This window comes from Capra hircus, chromosome 10, assembly GCF_001704415.2.
Source record: "Capra hircus breed San Clemente chromosome 10, ASM170441v1, whole genome shotgun sequence".
NCBI lineage: Eukaryota > Metazoa > Chordata > Mammalia > Artiodactyla > Bovidae > Capra > Capra hircus.
Genome location: NC_030817.1, coordinates 23,648,312 through 23,663,472, shown reverse-complemented (window position 1 = coordinate 23,663,472; position 15,161 = coordinate 23,648,312). Strand labels below are relative to the sequence as shown.

At 45.0% G+C, this 15,161-nt stretch overlaps 1 protein-coding gene across 1 annotated transcript in view; it reads left to right on the top strand.

Annotated features, from left to right (window-relative positions):
* The window catches only part of ARG2 (arginase 2), a 39,938-nt gene continuing 26,442 nt past the window's right edge, over positions 1,666-15,161 (top strand). The window contains exons 1-2 of the mRNA XM_005686001.3: positions 1,666-1,862; positions 2,822-2,894. Of these exons, the coding sequence (XP_005686058.1) occupies positions 1,752-1,862; positions 2,822-2,894 (184 nt within the window). The 5' untranslated portion in view covers positions 1,666-1,751. The remainder of the gene's footprint in view (positions 1,863-2,821; positions 2,895-15,161) is intronic.

Sequence of the window (15,161 nt, the reverse complement as noted above, 5' to 3'; positions counted from 1 at the left end):
TAGAGGGCTAAAAGTTCTTAGAACTTACGTTGGTTATTAGAATATTACTATTACAACTTTAAGTAGTTACTGTCAGCTCTTTCAGTTCAGTTCAGTCGCTCAGTCATGTTTGACTCTTTGCAACCCTGTGAATCGCAGCACGCCAGGCTTCCCTGTCAATCACCAACTCCTGGAGTTTACCCAAACTCATGTCCATCAAGTCAGTGATGCCATCCAACCGTCTCATCCTCAGTCATCCCCTACTCCTCCTGCCCCCAATCCCTCCCAGCATCAGGGTCTTTTCCAATGAGTCAGCTCTTCATATGAGGTGGCCAAAGTATTGGAGTTTCAGCGTCAACATCAGTCCTCCCAATGAACACCCAGGACCGATCTCCTTTAGGATGGACTAGTTGGATCTCCTCACAGTCCAAGGGACTCTCAAGAGTCTTCTCCAACACCACAGTTCAAAAGCATCAATTCTTTGTCGCTCAGCCTTCTTCACAGTCCAACTCTCACATCCATACATGACCACTGGAAAAACCATAGCCTTGACTCGACGGACCTTTGTTGGCAAAGCAATGTCTCTGCTTTTGAATATGCTATCTAGGTTGGTCATAACTTTCCTTCCAAGGAGTAAGCGTCTTTTAATTTCATGGCTGCAGTCACCATCTGCAGTGATTTTGGAGCTCAAAAAAATAAAGTCTGCCACTGTTTCCACTGTTTCCCCATCTATTTCCCATGAAGTGATGGGACCGGATGCCATGATCTTCATTTTCTGAATGTTGAGCTTTAAGCCAACTTTTTCACTCTCCTCTTTCACTTTCATCAAGAGGCTTTTTAGTTCCTCTTCACTTTCTGCCATAAGGGTGGTGTCATCTGCATATCTGAGGTTATTATATGAGATACTGAATAAACAGCCCCTGTCAGCTCTTTAGCCTCCCTAATATTGAGAAGTAGTTCAGATATGTTGCTATGCTTGTTTTTTAATAACCGGTATTCCCATTATTCAGATGAAGAACTGAAAACGCCTAGAAGGTAATTTATAAATCCTAATCTTCACATCCAAAATACCTAAAATAGGTGAGTTATTAATATTAACATGCCCCTCCCGGAGAGCTCTAATCTGTATTGGATATCTCCTAGCCTTTGACACCCAAAGTGGGTGATAAGCACGTTTCCTGGACCTTGAGCTCTGAGATGAAACAGAGCCGATGGACACCAGCTTGGTCTTGGCCAGGCACTCACGTGGGGTTGGAACATGTCCAGCCCCAGCCAACTCTTCCGTAGAACTGGCATCTGCCAGGCGTGCATTTGTGCGAAGAGTCACGATCCTCGAGCCTACGTACGTGTTGGTTGGTTCGCGAGTTCCGCTGAGTTCGCGAATTTTGAGGCGGGGGGGCGGCGGCCGCTTCCCGCCAAGGGACACACCTCTCCGGGACCTCCCTCTTATTGGCCAGGCCCCCGATCTTGGCCCTGTGGCGTCAGCGGCAGGGGCATGTCCTTGGCCCGAGAGCCCGGACGCGAGCCAAGTGACATCAGCGAGAGGAGGGGCAGGGAGCAACAATGGGCGGAGCCTGCAGGAAGGTGTGCCGGGGGCTGGCTGGGGGCGAGGCGGCGGGGGCTGGGCGGGGCCGGGCGGCGGTGACGTCACGGGTCGGGGGCGGGGCGGCGCGCGCCGCTAGGCTTTAAGTGCTGCCCGCCCCTGCGCTCACCTCAAGCCGCGATCCGCACGCTGCAGACCTTTGCGTCTGCTACTTCCTGCGCTGCCCATCATGTCCCTGAGGAGCCACCTCTCGCGTCTCCTCCGAACTCAAGTGCACTCCGTCCGGAAGAAGTCTGTCCACTCCGTGGCTGTCATTGGAGCCCCATTCTCCCAGGGACAGGTGAGGACTGGGACCTAGCACTTTGGGGCAGGGTTTCTCTCCCCTCAAACCCCCACCCCCAAACCCCTCACTCAAGCCCCGGAGAAAATCGGGACCGGTGGAAAGAACTAGGAGGCTAGGAGAGGATGGGGAGGAACGGAGAGGGGGATGAGGTGGTGGATTCCCGCGATTGGACGCCGGAAGAGCACGTGGGATTCCCCCCCGCCCCGCCGGTAGAAGATGGGAAAGGAGGGAGGGGATGGATGGAGGGCACCCTGTTTGCGAGGCGGACTGGGGGTAGCGGCCTGGTGGGTTTCTTCAGCCTCCCTTCCGAGGAGAGAGAAAGAGGTGGATTCCCTTCGGGGTGATGGAGGATAGGAAAGACGGGAGAGGATTTCACAGAGGGCCTGGAGGAGGAAAATCCCCGGTGGAAAATCGAGGGCGGAGAGGCTAAAGACAGCGACCGAGGATTTAAGCCTCCAGGGTCTATTCTCAGAAAGAGCGTTCACTGGAAAGGAAGTCGGCGCTTGTCTCTCCAGAGGCGGGAAGACTGAAGGGGCTGTTTTGTCCTCTCTTCAATGAAAGAAACCTGCAGTTCTGGAGACCTCACTGATGGAGAAGCCAGGGCTCAGCCCAGGACAGCGATGCACACACCCGACAGCTAGATTCTGACATGGTTCAGCCTCAGTCTTATCTCCGCCTGCCCTTACCGACACCGAGTGACTTGGGAGGTTGATTTGAATCCAGTGGTTGTTGTCTCTCTCCTCCTTCCCTCCAAAGATCAGAAGATCAGATTAAAAGATTGAAATGATCAGAACTCAGATTAAAAGAATAAAAGGAAGGCCTGATGCTGTCACAGGTTTCCAGAGGGATCTGCTGGAAACTAAGAATACTATTGCAGACTTCTGTATTTTTTGTGAACTAAAATGGTCTTATTTTCAGTCATCTTCCCTCACATCTAGCTCTAATTTAACTTACAGAAAAGAAAAGGAGTGGAATGTGGTCCTGCTGCTGTAAGAGAAGCTGGCTTGATCAAAAGGCTCTCGGATCTGGGTGAGTGGCTGGATTTTAGAAGCCTGAAGGCTGTTCATAGGCCAGTTCAGAGTCTTATTCTCTTGTATCCTGGAACTGCACGGTGTGCTTGGAAAGCACTTGCCATCCTCCCTTGGATTTCACCTGCAGCTTAAGATCTATGGAGGAGTCTTCAGGCAAAGTCTTCTTGCAATAAAGAGCGAATGGGAAAGGCAAGGAGGTGGAGTGAGGCAGGACTGGAGCAAGTGCTGGTGACTGCAAAGTGGTGCTGAGGATGCTGGCTCCCGCTCCCACTGGACAGTCAACCTTTCCTCGAAATTCTAGTTCTCCTAACTCAGTCAGAGGCCCTTCTGATTGATCCGTCTAACCAGTTTCCTGTCTTCATTTGTTTCCTCCTTAGTTTTAAGAACTTGCTATGACTGTAAGCAGAGACTTAGATCTGTGTTCTCCAAATGAAAATAACTGGGTTTACTTGTCAGAAATAGAGATTCCTTGGCTTCACTGAGGACTAATCTGATTTTCTGGCTCTGAGGCGGGACCCAGGCATGTGCATTTTTCACAGACAACCCAGATAATCAGAAGTAATATTGCTGTCTTGTAATCAGGATAGTGTTCTAAACATACAGAACCAGAAGTAAATCCCACCCACAGATACATGCCATTTGTCTAGTAATGGAAAAGCTTTTTAGTAACAGGGCACCGAATTCCAATACCCTTATGGTAAGAAGTGTCTTATATCGAACTCAGATGTTTCTAGCTGCTATTCAGGGCCATTTCCTCTGCTACATTAGGACCATTCACATACCTCTTCTGGAGCTATAAAGTGCAAAAGGCGTGGCAGTAGGGAACTATAGGTCCTGGAGACAGTAATACAGAGGCTAGGTGGACTACAAATCCCCTCCCCATGCTTGCTTAGAAATCTCTGCTGATCATTGAGTCCATTCCAGGGGTGGGTCATCTCCCTCTAAAACAGGATTAATAAACTCCCTGAAATCACCTTGTATTGAGGGGCCGTTCGCACACCTCTGGCTACATGTGGATGTAGTGTCTTGGTTTGAATATTGAAAACTTTTCTGTTAAATAATAAAGAACCCTACTGAAGAAGGAACTATAATTGATCACTTTAATAACTTTCCAAGTTTACCTCCAAAGATGAGAGAGAAGATTTACTTTTCATGTGTCAACAAGTTACCTGATGGGAGGAGATGGTCCCGCTCTAAATGAAGGTGTGTGTACTTAGTCGATCAGTCATGTCTGACTTTTTGCGACCCCATGGACTATAGCCCACCAGGCTCCTCTGTTCATGGGCATTCTCCAGGAAAGAATAATGGAGCGGGTTGTCATGCCCTCCTCCAGGGGATCTTCCCACCTCAGGGATTGAACCCAGGTCTCCTGCATTGCAGGTGGATTCTTTACCGTCTGATCCACCAGGGAACCCCATAAATGAAGATACTGTCTCTTTGAATCAGCTGTACATTCTTTCTTTTTAAAAGTGTCTTTTGCACTGAGGAAAGCAGTTTCTGCTAATCGCTATTTTAAAATAATGGGTAAACCTGCAGCCCATCTGATAAACTGAGCCTAGCTTTGCTAAAATTGCCTGCTCATTCTATTCTGCCTTAAGAGACTCCTGACTGGAATCAATTGTAGCTTCTTAGAGGGGAGGTTAGTAATACCCAGCTGCTGCTGCTGAATGAGGGGGAGGGGAACGTTTATAGAAGCTTCTCTTGCTCATGCTTTGTAGACCTTCTTTCCAGCCACAGAGCCTGGTATTTTTCCACTCCAACCTGGGGAAGCCATTCTCCCTAAAAATTCCACTCGCTCAAAAACTTCTTGTGTAAATTTCCAACCTAAAGTAATGATGAAGCTTCAGTTTATTTGGTCCCCTCTTTAATTTTTTCCAGATATTTTTAGTTTTACACTTTATGTCCTTACCCTGTAGCTGATTGGCAGCCCGGTATTACAAGCAGTCTGAAATAGGATCTCATTGCATATTAATAAGATTGTGGCACTCAGCAGATTTCCAGCATGTGGGTTTGGCTAATCTCCAAGAAGATGCTGGAGAAAAGTACCAAGAGAAGTTTTAAATGGCACTATTCTGAAACAGTACCAAATAAGCAGCATGAGTCAAATTTCAAGGGAGAGAAGACCCGTGGAAAGGTAGCTCACAAATCCCTTTGTTCCTTGCCTTCTGCTCTGATGTCACAGGCTGCTGGTGTTGCCATGGCATCAGTTAAACTTCCTGTTCCCTTGAATGAATGTATTTGATTTTGTCTGGGTTTGTTTGTTCCTTTCCCTGGGCTTAGGCCATTCAGTGGTTCCTCTCTTGGGTGACCACTTTAGTATATAAAGAGAGCCTGAGAGAAATGAAAAAGTAATTTCTCTGACAAGGCTTAGGTGCAGGGCCATTGCTCCTGATTCTAGTTAGCGCTTATGGTCATGGTAATTTGCACTCTTTCCTCCAGAAGGGGAATGAATGTTCTGTGGGTAAGATAGTTATAAACTGAGTCTAACAGTTTGAGGTGTCTGTTATTGTAATTATGGTAATTTGACCCATCTGTGTAAGGAGTGATGGCAGCCACTGAGGCGACAGCCTGAATGAACCGTGCTCCCAAGATCAGCCAAGGGTTTTGGAGTTCAGGAAGCCATTGTTCCCCTCAACTAGGCGAGGGACATTTATGCTTTTGTCCCATTTGGTGCTCCATCAGAAGCAGGGCAGGAATCTCTGGTTGAGACCTAAGCAAGAACCAATAGAGAGCCGGAGATAGTTTAAACATAGAGATATCAGAGCTGTTTGTTTGGGACAGATTGCTATGTGAGTGCAGGGGTCTGTGTGTGCTTTCAATGTTTGGTAGAGAATGGTAGCCATCACACATTTAGTTGTATGATAGTGATGCTTCAGCCTGGCTCCCATCCCACCATTGTACTGAAACTACCCCGAGTAAGCTTACTGGTTTGTCAGCCTCTTTTTTGCTGGACCTCTCTACTATACACCACTTCACTCCTGAAATATCCTGTAAGTCAAGACACTGCTGTCTCCTAAGCCTTCTCCCCATTGCTTGGTCCTTCCTGGACTCCTTTTTGGGATCCTCCTCTTCTTCCGAACTCTCAAGTGCTCATGTCCCCAGTGTTCCTCCAGCTTTCTTCTGAGTAGCTTCATCTCATTGTCACAGATGTCTCAAACTCAACAGGATGGAAACAAAATTCATTACCTCCCTCCCCAGTTTGGTCCTTGGTAGGGGGATGGTTTTTCCAGTGGTCATGTATGGATGTGAGAGTTGGACTGTGAAGAAGGCTGAGTGCCGAAGAATCGATGCTTTTGAACTGTGGTGTTGGAGAAGACTCTTGAAAGTCCCTTGGACTGGAAGGAGATCCAACCAGTCCATCCTAAAGGGATCAGTCCTGGGTGTTCTTTGGAATGAATGATGCTAAAGCTGAAACTCCAGTACTTTGGCCACCTCATGCAAAGAGTTGACTCATTGGAAAAGACTCTGATGCTGGGCGCGATTGGGGGCAAGAGGAGAAGGGGACGACAGAGGATGAGATGGTTGGATGGCATCACCAACTCGATGGACATGAGTTTGGGTGAACTCTGGGAGTGATGGACAGGGAGGCCTGGTGTGGTGCGATTTATGGGGTGGCAAAGAGTCGGACACGACTTAGCGACTAAATGAACTGAACTGAGGGGAGCTAAGATCCCACATGCTTTGTGGCCCCCCAAAAAACAAAAAAAAACATAAAAACAATATTGTAGCAAACTCAATAGAGATTTGTAAAAAGGTCCACATAAAAATTAAAAGATCCTACATACCACTGTGAAGAATGACAATCCCACATGCTGCACCTAAAACCCAGTGGAGCAAAATACATAATTTTTTTTAAAAAAGAATATTCAAAAAAAGATCCTTTATAATTTGACCCTGAACTACCTCTTCAGACTTCTCTCCATCCACATTCCACTTCATTTTTGTGCTAACTAGGGTTGTGGGCACTTGACCTCGGCTCTACCAATAGAAACACCCATCCTAAACCTTGTCTTGATATTCTGAATGGAGCAGTGAAGATTTCATTCCGTGAGGGGCCATGGTGGCGGCAGTTGCAGCAGTAGCTTCTGTCTGTGGGGTCAGCCATGCAAACTGCAGTGCTTCCTACCTGCTAGTAGTGGAGTTGACAGCTGCAGGAGTATCTTCACTGGGCAGACCTGCATTGGAAAGGCACAGTCTTAACCACTGGACCACCAGGGAAGTCCCAAGCGTAAAACTTGAAAATGTCATCAAGTTCTAGGCGTGCCTGACTATGGTAAACAGACCTACCTTAGTGTGTTAACTGTGACTTATTAATAATTTTACGTTCAGTGTTCTGTACCTTAAGCATGGTGTAGGTTATAGGAGTACATATATTTGCCAAAACTCATTGCACTTAAAATGTCAACGAATATAAAGTATGCGTCAAAGCTGCTTAAACATTTCTAGGTTTATTCTTTTTTTCTTTTCATACTGTGCATAGGGTCCTCAAGGCAAGAATACTGAAGTGGTTTGCCATTCTCTTCTCCAGTGGAGAGCCAACTCATTGGAAAAGACCCCGATGCTGGGAAAGATTGAGGGTAGGAGGAGGAGGGGTCGACAGAGGATGAGTTGGTTGGATGGCATCACCGACTCAATAGATACGAGTTTGAGCAAACTCTAGGAGAGAGTGAAGGACAGGGAAGTCTGGCATGCTGCAGCCTACACAGTCACAAAGAGTTTGGCATGACTTAGTGACTGAACAATAGGTTTATTTTTAGGATCAGCTTTTAGTCACTAAAAACTATAACAAGTTCACTAATTCGAATTGTGACTGTCTGCGGGTGTTAGTCACTTAGTTGTGTCCAACTCTTTGTGACCCCATGGACTGTAGCCCACAAGTCTCCTCTCTCCATGGAATTCTCCAGGCAAGAATACTGGAGTGGCTAGCCATTCCCTTCTCCAGGGGATCTTCCTGACCCAGAGAAAGAACCCTGGTCTCCTACATTGCAGGCAGATTCTTTACCATCTGAGCCACCAGGGAAACCCTCAATTTCATTATTTTGTATATTCAAAAAATTTAAGCACTACAGAGGAACTAAAAAGCCTCCTGATGAAAGTGAAAGAGGAAAGTGGAAAAGTTGGCTTAAAGCTCAACATTCAGAAAACTAAGATCATGGCATCCGGTCTCATCACTTCATGGGAAATAGATGGGGAAACAGTGGAAACAGTGGCAGACTTTATTTTTTGGGCTCCAAAATCACTGCAGATGGTGACTGCAGCCATGAAATTAAAAGACGCTTACTCCTTGGAAGGAAAGTTATGACCAACCTAGATAGCATATTCAAAAGCAGAGACATTACTTTGCCAACAAAGGTCTGTCTAGTCAAGGCTATGGTTTTTCCAGTAGTCATGTATGGATGTGAAATTTGGACTGTGAAGAAGGCTGAACGCCAAAGAATTGATGCTTTTGAACTGTGGTGTTGGAGAAGACTCTTGAGAGTCCCTTGGACTGCAAGGAGATCCAATGAGTCCATCCTAAAGGGATCAGTCCTGGCTGTTCTTTGGAAGGACTGATGCTAAAGCTGAAACTCCAATACTTTGGCCACCTCTTGCTAAGAGTTGACTCATTGGAAAAGACTCTGATGCTGGGAGAAATTGGGGGCAGGAGGAGAAGGGGACAACAGAGGGTGAGATGGCTGGATGGCATCACTGACTCGGTGGACGTGAGTCTGAGTGAACTCCGGGAGTTGGTGATGGACAGGGAGGCCTGGCATGCTGCGATTCATGGGGTCGCAAAGAGTTAACTGAGCAACTGAACTGAACTGACTGAAGCTTTAGATACTAGAAATACAATAGTGAACAAAACAGAAATACCTGTTATCATGGAACTCTCATTCTAATAAGGGGTGGTTGGAAGCTGATATCATTAAAACATACAGTATGTCAGATGTAATGACATAAATAAATGAATGTAAGGGTTGGGGGATGGGGTAAGCATTGCAGATGTAGGTAGGAGGCTTCACTGAGAAGGGGTCCTGTGAGCAGACCTATGGGAGATAAGGAAAGGAACCATGTGCTTATCTGAAAGAAAAGCATTTTAGGAAGAAGGTAAGTGTAGGAGGTGAAGTGTAAAGACCCTGAGATAGAAAGGTGCCTGGAATGTTGAGGGAACAAAAAGCTACTCCTAAGGTCCTTCCAGTGGTTGTCTTATGGAAAGGGGAGGGCATTTCTACACTCTCATCTCCAGTTTTTCAAGAAAAGCCAGAAATCTGGGTTCTTATAGGAGATTTAAGAAAAACGTGATATCATAAAATGGAATATTGAGTCACAAAAAGGAATGAATTGCCAGTTCATGCTTCCAAATGGATAAACTCTGACAGCATGATGCTGAGTGAAAGAAGGAAGACCACATATTGTATAAAGCCATTTATGTGAAATGTCCAAAGCAGGCAAATCTATATAGAAAATGATTAGTGGTTCCCAGTGACTCGGGAGAGAGAGAATGGGGAGTGACTGCTGGTGGGTCCTGGTTTCTTTTTGGAGTGTGTTTAGCTTTTCTGGAATTAGTAATTTGCTAATGCCTTGGCAAAAGTACACATCACTGATGAGCTTGAATATAGGCAAATCTATTATAGGCATTACTGGGTGGGATTTGGCAACTTTTAATATAACTGTATCTCTCCTGCTTAGGAAAAGGCAGCACAGAATTTAACTTACATCTTATATTTCAAAGTTGTTTGATAGCTAACCTTTATTATGTTCTAAGCACTGTGATAGGCTCTTGCTCTTATGAGATCCTTACTCTTAAGAGCAAATTATGACATTAGGATGGCTAGCATCAAAACTAAATAACAGTTGTTGGTGAGGATGTGGAGCTATTGGAACCCTTGTGCACTGTTGGTGGGAATATGAAATTATTCAGGTACTGTGGAAAAGAGTATGGCATTTTCTCAAAGTTAAAAATAGTTAATAGATGATCTACAAATTCTACTCTGGGCACATATTCAACAGAATTGAAAAACAGGGTTTTGAAGAGATGTTTGTATACCCATATTCATAGCAGCATGCTTCATAATAATAGCCCAACGGTGGAAGCAACCAAGTGTCCCTTAATGGACGAATGGATAAACAAAATGTGGTACAAACATACAACAGAAAATTAGCCTTAGAAAGGAAATTGACATAGGCTATAACATGTTGAACCTTGAGCATTATGTTAAGTGATATAAGCCAGTTGCAAAAAGACATACTGTATGATTCCATTTATGAGGTACCTGGAGTAGTCAGATTCATAGGGGCAAAGTAGAATGGTGGTTCAGGGACTGGAAGAAGAGGGAATGGAGAGAGATGGTTTAATGGGTACAGAATCTCAGGTTTATAAGAAAGAGTTGAAGAGGGAATGGAGAGAGATGGTTTAATGGGTACAGAATCTCAGGTTTACAAGAGAGTTCTGGAGATGGATGGTGGTGATCATTACCTAGCAATGTGAACTTAATACCCCTTAAAAGTGATTAAGATGGTTATTTTTATGTGTATTTTACCATAATTTAAATTTGTGTGTATTTTACCACAACTTAAAATTTGAAAATGAATTAGAATATTATAAGAACAAAGAAGTTCACTTGAGGTTGTAACTTCTTAGGGGCATAATAATGGTGTATGCTTGAAAATTTTTCAACTTGTTATTTAGCACACTGTTCTATAAATAAAAGCTGAGAATGGAAAAAAAAAAAAGAATGGCCTGAAGGTCATACAGTCAGCAGTAGAAGTAGTTGAGAGCTTCACAACTTGCCATATACAACCTAGCCCCTCAGTTGGGGCAGTCAGCTGCCTTCTTGGTTCATCATGGCTGAATAAGCTGAGTGGCACCATCATAAAGGTATGGTCTCCAGCTTCTTCTGAAATTCCTGTATTTCTTATGATGGCTATTTCAAACCTACCCACAATTCTCCTATTTTTCCAACTCAAGTATGAACTCCCTTAACTTCTAGCTCTTCTCCCCATCATCCCCCCAGTTAGTTGTTATCTACAAAGATGTTATGACACTCTCCTTAGAGGATGAGGTATCCAGTCCTTCCTGGATAGGCAGGTACAATTGCACATGATGAAAGTCCCAAATAACAGTGCTTTAAGAAAAACAGTTCACTCTCCAGGAAATAGAGTCTAGAGAGAAGTCAGAGCTGGTTTGGAGGCCCAGTTCCTTGACATTCAGACCTAGATTCTTGTCTTGCTGTATTACCAGCAAGGCCTCTATCTAATGGTCCCTTAAGGCTGTGGCCTCGTTTCTGGTGGCAGGATGGGAGAATGAACCAAGAAGCGGGCATAGGGAGAACCTGCGCTTTCCCTTAAGGGAAGTTCCCAGAACATTGCTGGAGGATGCCGCTGCTTATCCTCTTGGCCCCAGTATGTCGCATGGCCACAGCCAGTTGGAAAGGAAGATGTTGAATTTAGTCTATTCTAGGGGGTCATGCCTCAGCTATTAATAAAATTCTTTCTGGAGGAAGGGAAGAGCAGATACTGGACAAGTGATTCTCGGCCATGCCATCTCCCTATGGTCTAGAGCCTGTCTCTTTCTACGTCCCGAGTGACGTTGCTCCGGCACTTAGCCCTTCTTTCCCTTGTTTCTCAGCACCTGTCGGTTAACCTGTCCCTTCAATAATTCAGTGCAAATCTTACCCACCTCCCACCCCCTGTCTGCCAAAATTAGCCTTCCAGCCCTTGTCCAGATATTTTGCTTCTCTTCAGAGCCACTGTCTTGGCTTCCCCACTGCCTTTCTACATATCTCCTTGCTATAACCTGGTGTCCTGGGCCATCACTGCAATGAAACTGATTTTGCTAAGGTCTCTGACCTCCTACTTTCTAATACGGTGGATTCTGCAACATTCATATTTGACACTATTAACCATGCCATCCTTATTGAAACTGACACCACCCTCTTCTGCTTTTAATTCTTTGGATTTCTTTGCAATATTCTCCGCCACCTACATGTTGGTATTTATCAGGGTTTTTGCCCTTGATCCTCTTGCTTTATGCTGCCTTGGTTGGCAGTTTGTCCATTTCCATGGCCTTCCTGGTACTGGTACATTGATGCCTCCAGAGCTTTATCTCCAACGCTTAAAATTCTCTTTCCTTCCAGCTCCAAACTTATATACCAGCTGGCTTCCATGTATCTTAACTTTTTTATTATGGAAGCGTTCAAACATAAGAAAAGTAGAGATGGTAACATAATGAATTTGATGTCTCACCTAGTACCAATTATCCATGCCTGGCAATGTTTCTCATCCCACCTCCATACCTTTTGAAGCAAATACAGACATCATATTTTTTCATCTGCAAATATTTCATTGTATTTCTTCAAAATTCAAGAAAGCTTTAAAATTAACTACAATATTTACTGCATCTAAAATAAGTTAGTATCAAATACAAAGTATCAGGGAAATATAATTTTAAAAAATTTCTCAACTGAGAACCTGTCCACAAAGGTGGTAGAGAAGGAAAACAGTTTATTTTTGAATAAGCATTAAATCAGGCAATCTGCTGAAAAATTACAAAGATAAAGAAATCTTACTCTTTTCTATAGCCAAGCAGGTGCAAGAACAATCCATGTTTTCAAGATTAATAACTAGTCCTCCAGTTAGAAGACTTTGATAGTTGACCTTATGTCACAGGGCTTCCCACATGGCACTGTTAGTAAAGAACCCACCTGCCAACGCAGGAGATGGAAGAGACTCGGGTTCGATCCCTGGGTCAGGCGGGTTTGATCCCTGGGTCAGGAAGATCCTCTGGAGGAGGGCATGGCAACCCATTCCAGTATTCTTGCCTGGAGAATCCCATGGACAGAGGAGGCTGGTGGGCTCCAATCCATGGGATTGCAAAGAGTTAGACATGACTGAATCAACTTAGCATGCACACAGTTATATCACATGTTCACTTCAGTACAATTGCTCAGTCGTGTCCAACTCTTTGTGACCCCATGAACTGCAGCATGCCAAGCCTCCCTGTCTATCACCAACTCTCGGAGTTTACCCAAACTCATGTCCATTGAGTCAGTGATGCCATCCAACCATCTCATCCTCTGCCGTCCCCTTCTCCTCCTGCCCTCAATCTTTCCCAGCATCAGGGTCTTTTTTAATGAGTCAGCTCTTCGCATCAGGTGGCCAAAGTATTGGAGTTTCAGCTTCAGCATCAGTCCTTCCAATGAACATCCAGGACTGATCTCCTTGCAGTCTAAGGGACTCTTAAGAGTCTTCTCCAACACCACAGTTCAAAAGCATCAGTTCTTCTGTACTCAGCTTTCTTTATAGTCCAACTCTTATATCCATAAATGACTACTGGAAAAAATATATGTAGCTCATCCTAACTTTATCATGGAACTTGGAGGGACTACTTTAGTTGACTGGCTTTATCTGGAGGGGAAACAAACATCTCACATCTTAACGTGGGAGGTAGTTTTTTGGCAAATTGAAGCCAGGAGCCCACCATCCATGCCCTTAGAAGTGGGAGGTCGAGACCCTGGATGTTTGCATTTCAAAAAGTGGCTCCTTGAGGAAACATTCCTAGGTTATGAGGCCTATTTAGTCGTAAATATTACTTGCATGTGAAAAGGACAGAGAAAGGAATTCTGAAACACAGGGTGGGGAAAAGTCTACCCTTATTTTCAACAGGGATAATTAAGTCTATTTTCAGTTTGTATCTGTCTTTGCACAGTTGAGATTCACAGTGCCCAGTTGATTTACACTTGTGGTTGATCTGTAGAGGAAACTAGGTCATTTGTCTGTAGAATCTCTCAGCTTGGATTTTGCAGATGGCATCCGGTAGCATTCTGTGGCATGTTCTTTGTCCTCTGTATTTCCTGTCAACTGGTTACTGAATCTAGATTCTTGGTCAAATTCAGGTCCAGCTTTTTGGTTTTTTTCCTGGCAGTTCTGCTTCTTGTGCTCAGTCACAGGTGACTCTTTGCGGGGCCATGGACTGTAGCCCACCAGACTCCTCTGCCCATGGAATTTCCCAGGCAAGAGTACTGGAGTGGGTAGCCATTTCCTTCTCCAGAGAATCTTCCCAACCCAGGGATCAAACCCAGGTCTCCTGCATTGCAGGCAGATTCTTTACCATTTGAGCCACCAGGTGACATGTTTTCATTCAAAGTGATGTCATCAGTCATGAATACTCGTTGAGCCTTTAACTTGTTGAATTGAGCCATTAACTCATTCCTTTGTTTATTTTTTGGGGCTCCAAAATCACTGCAGATGGTGATTGCAGCCATGAAATTAAAAGACAATTACTCCTTGGAAGAAAAGTTATGACCATCCTAAATAGTATATTCAAAAGCAGAGACATTACTTTGCCGACTATGGTCCGTCTAGTCAAGGCTATGGTTTATCCAGTAGTCATGTATGGATATGAGAGTTGGACTGTGAAAAAGGCTGAGCACCGAAGAATTGATGCTTTTGAACTGTGGTGTTGGAGAAGACTCTTGAGAGTCCCTTGGACTGCAAGGAGATCCAACCAGTCCATTCTGAAGGAGATCAACCCTGGAATTTCTTTGGAAGGAATGATGCTAAAGCTGAAACTCCAGTACTTTGGCCACCTCATGCGAAGAGTTGACACATTGGAAAAGACTTTGATGCTGGGGGGGATTGGGGGCAGGAGGAGAAGGGGACGACAGAGGATGAGATGGCTGGATGGCATCACGGACTCGATGGACGTGAGTCTGAGTGAACTCTGGGAGATGGTGATGGACAGGGAGGCCTGGCGTGCTGCGATTCATGGGGTTGCAGAGAGTCGTACACGACTGAGCGACTGAACTGAACTGAACTGTGTATGATCAACAGGATAGTCTCTAACACGCCAATGTCAGTGCGTCCAAAACTGAACTTACTATCATCTCTACCCCCTTTCCCTGTGCTTTCTTATCTCTGGTGGTAGCAGAGCCAGAAAGCTGGAGGGAAACCCTTTCTCCCCCATAGCCCTTTTAAGTATTGCTGGAATCTTGTTAGTTCCCTCCCACCGCCTTGTCTTTATAGCCCCTCTGGTGGCTGCTCTTCTGCAGGCCAGGCAGTTTTCCAGAGGCCACCAGATCACCAGATCTACAGTGCAGATTTGATCTGTCACCTCCTGACTTGAACCTTAGTAGCTCCTACTGCATATAGAACCTGAATCCTGCCTCTTCCCGCCTCATCTCTCTGCAGTCATCCCTGATGGTCCCTGGGCATTGTTGTGTAAGGCTGAAAGCATTATGTGCCTTTTCTGCTTGGCAAGCCTTTCTCCTTTTATTCCTGACTAAAA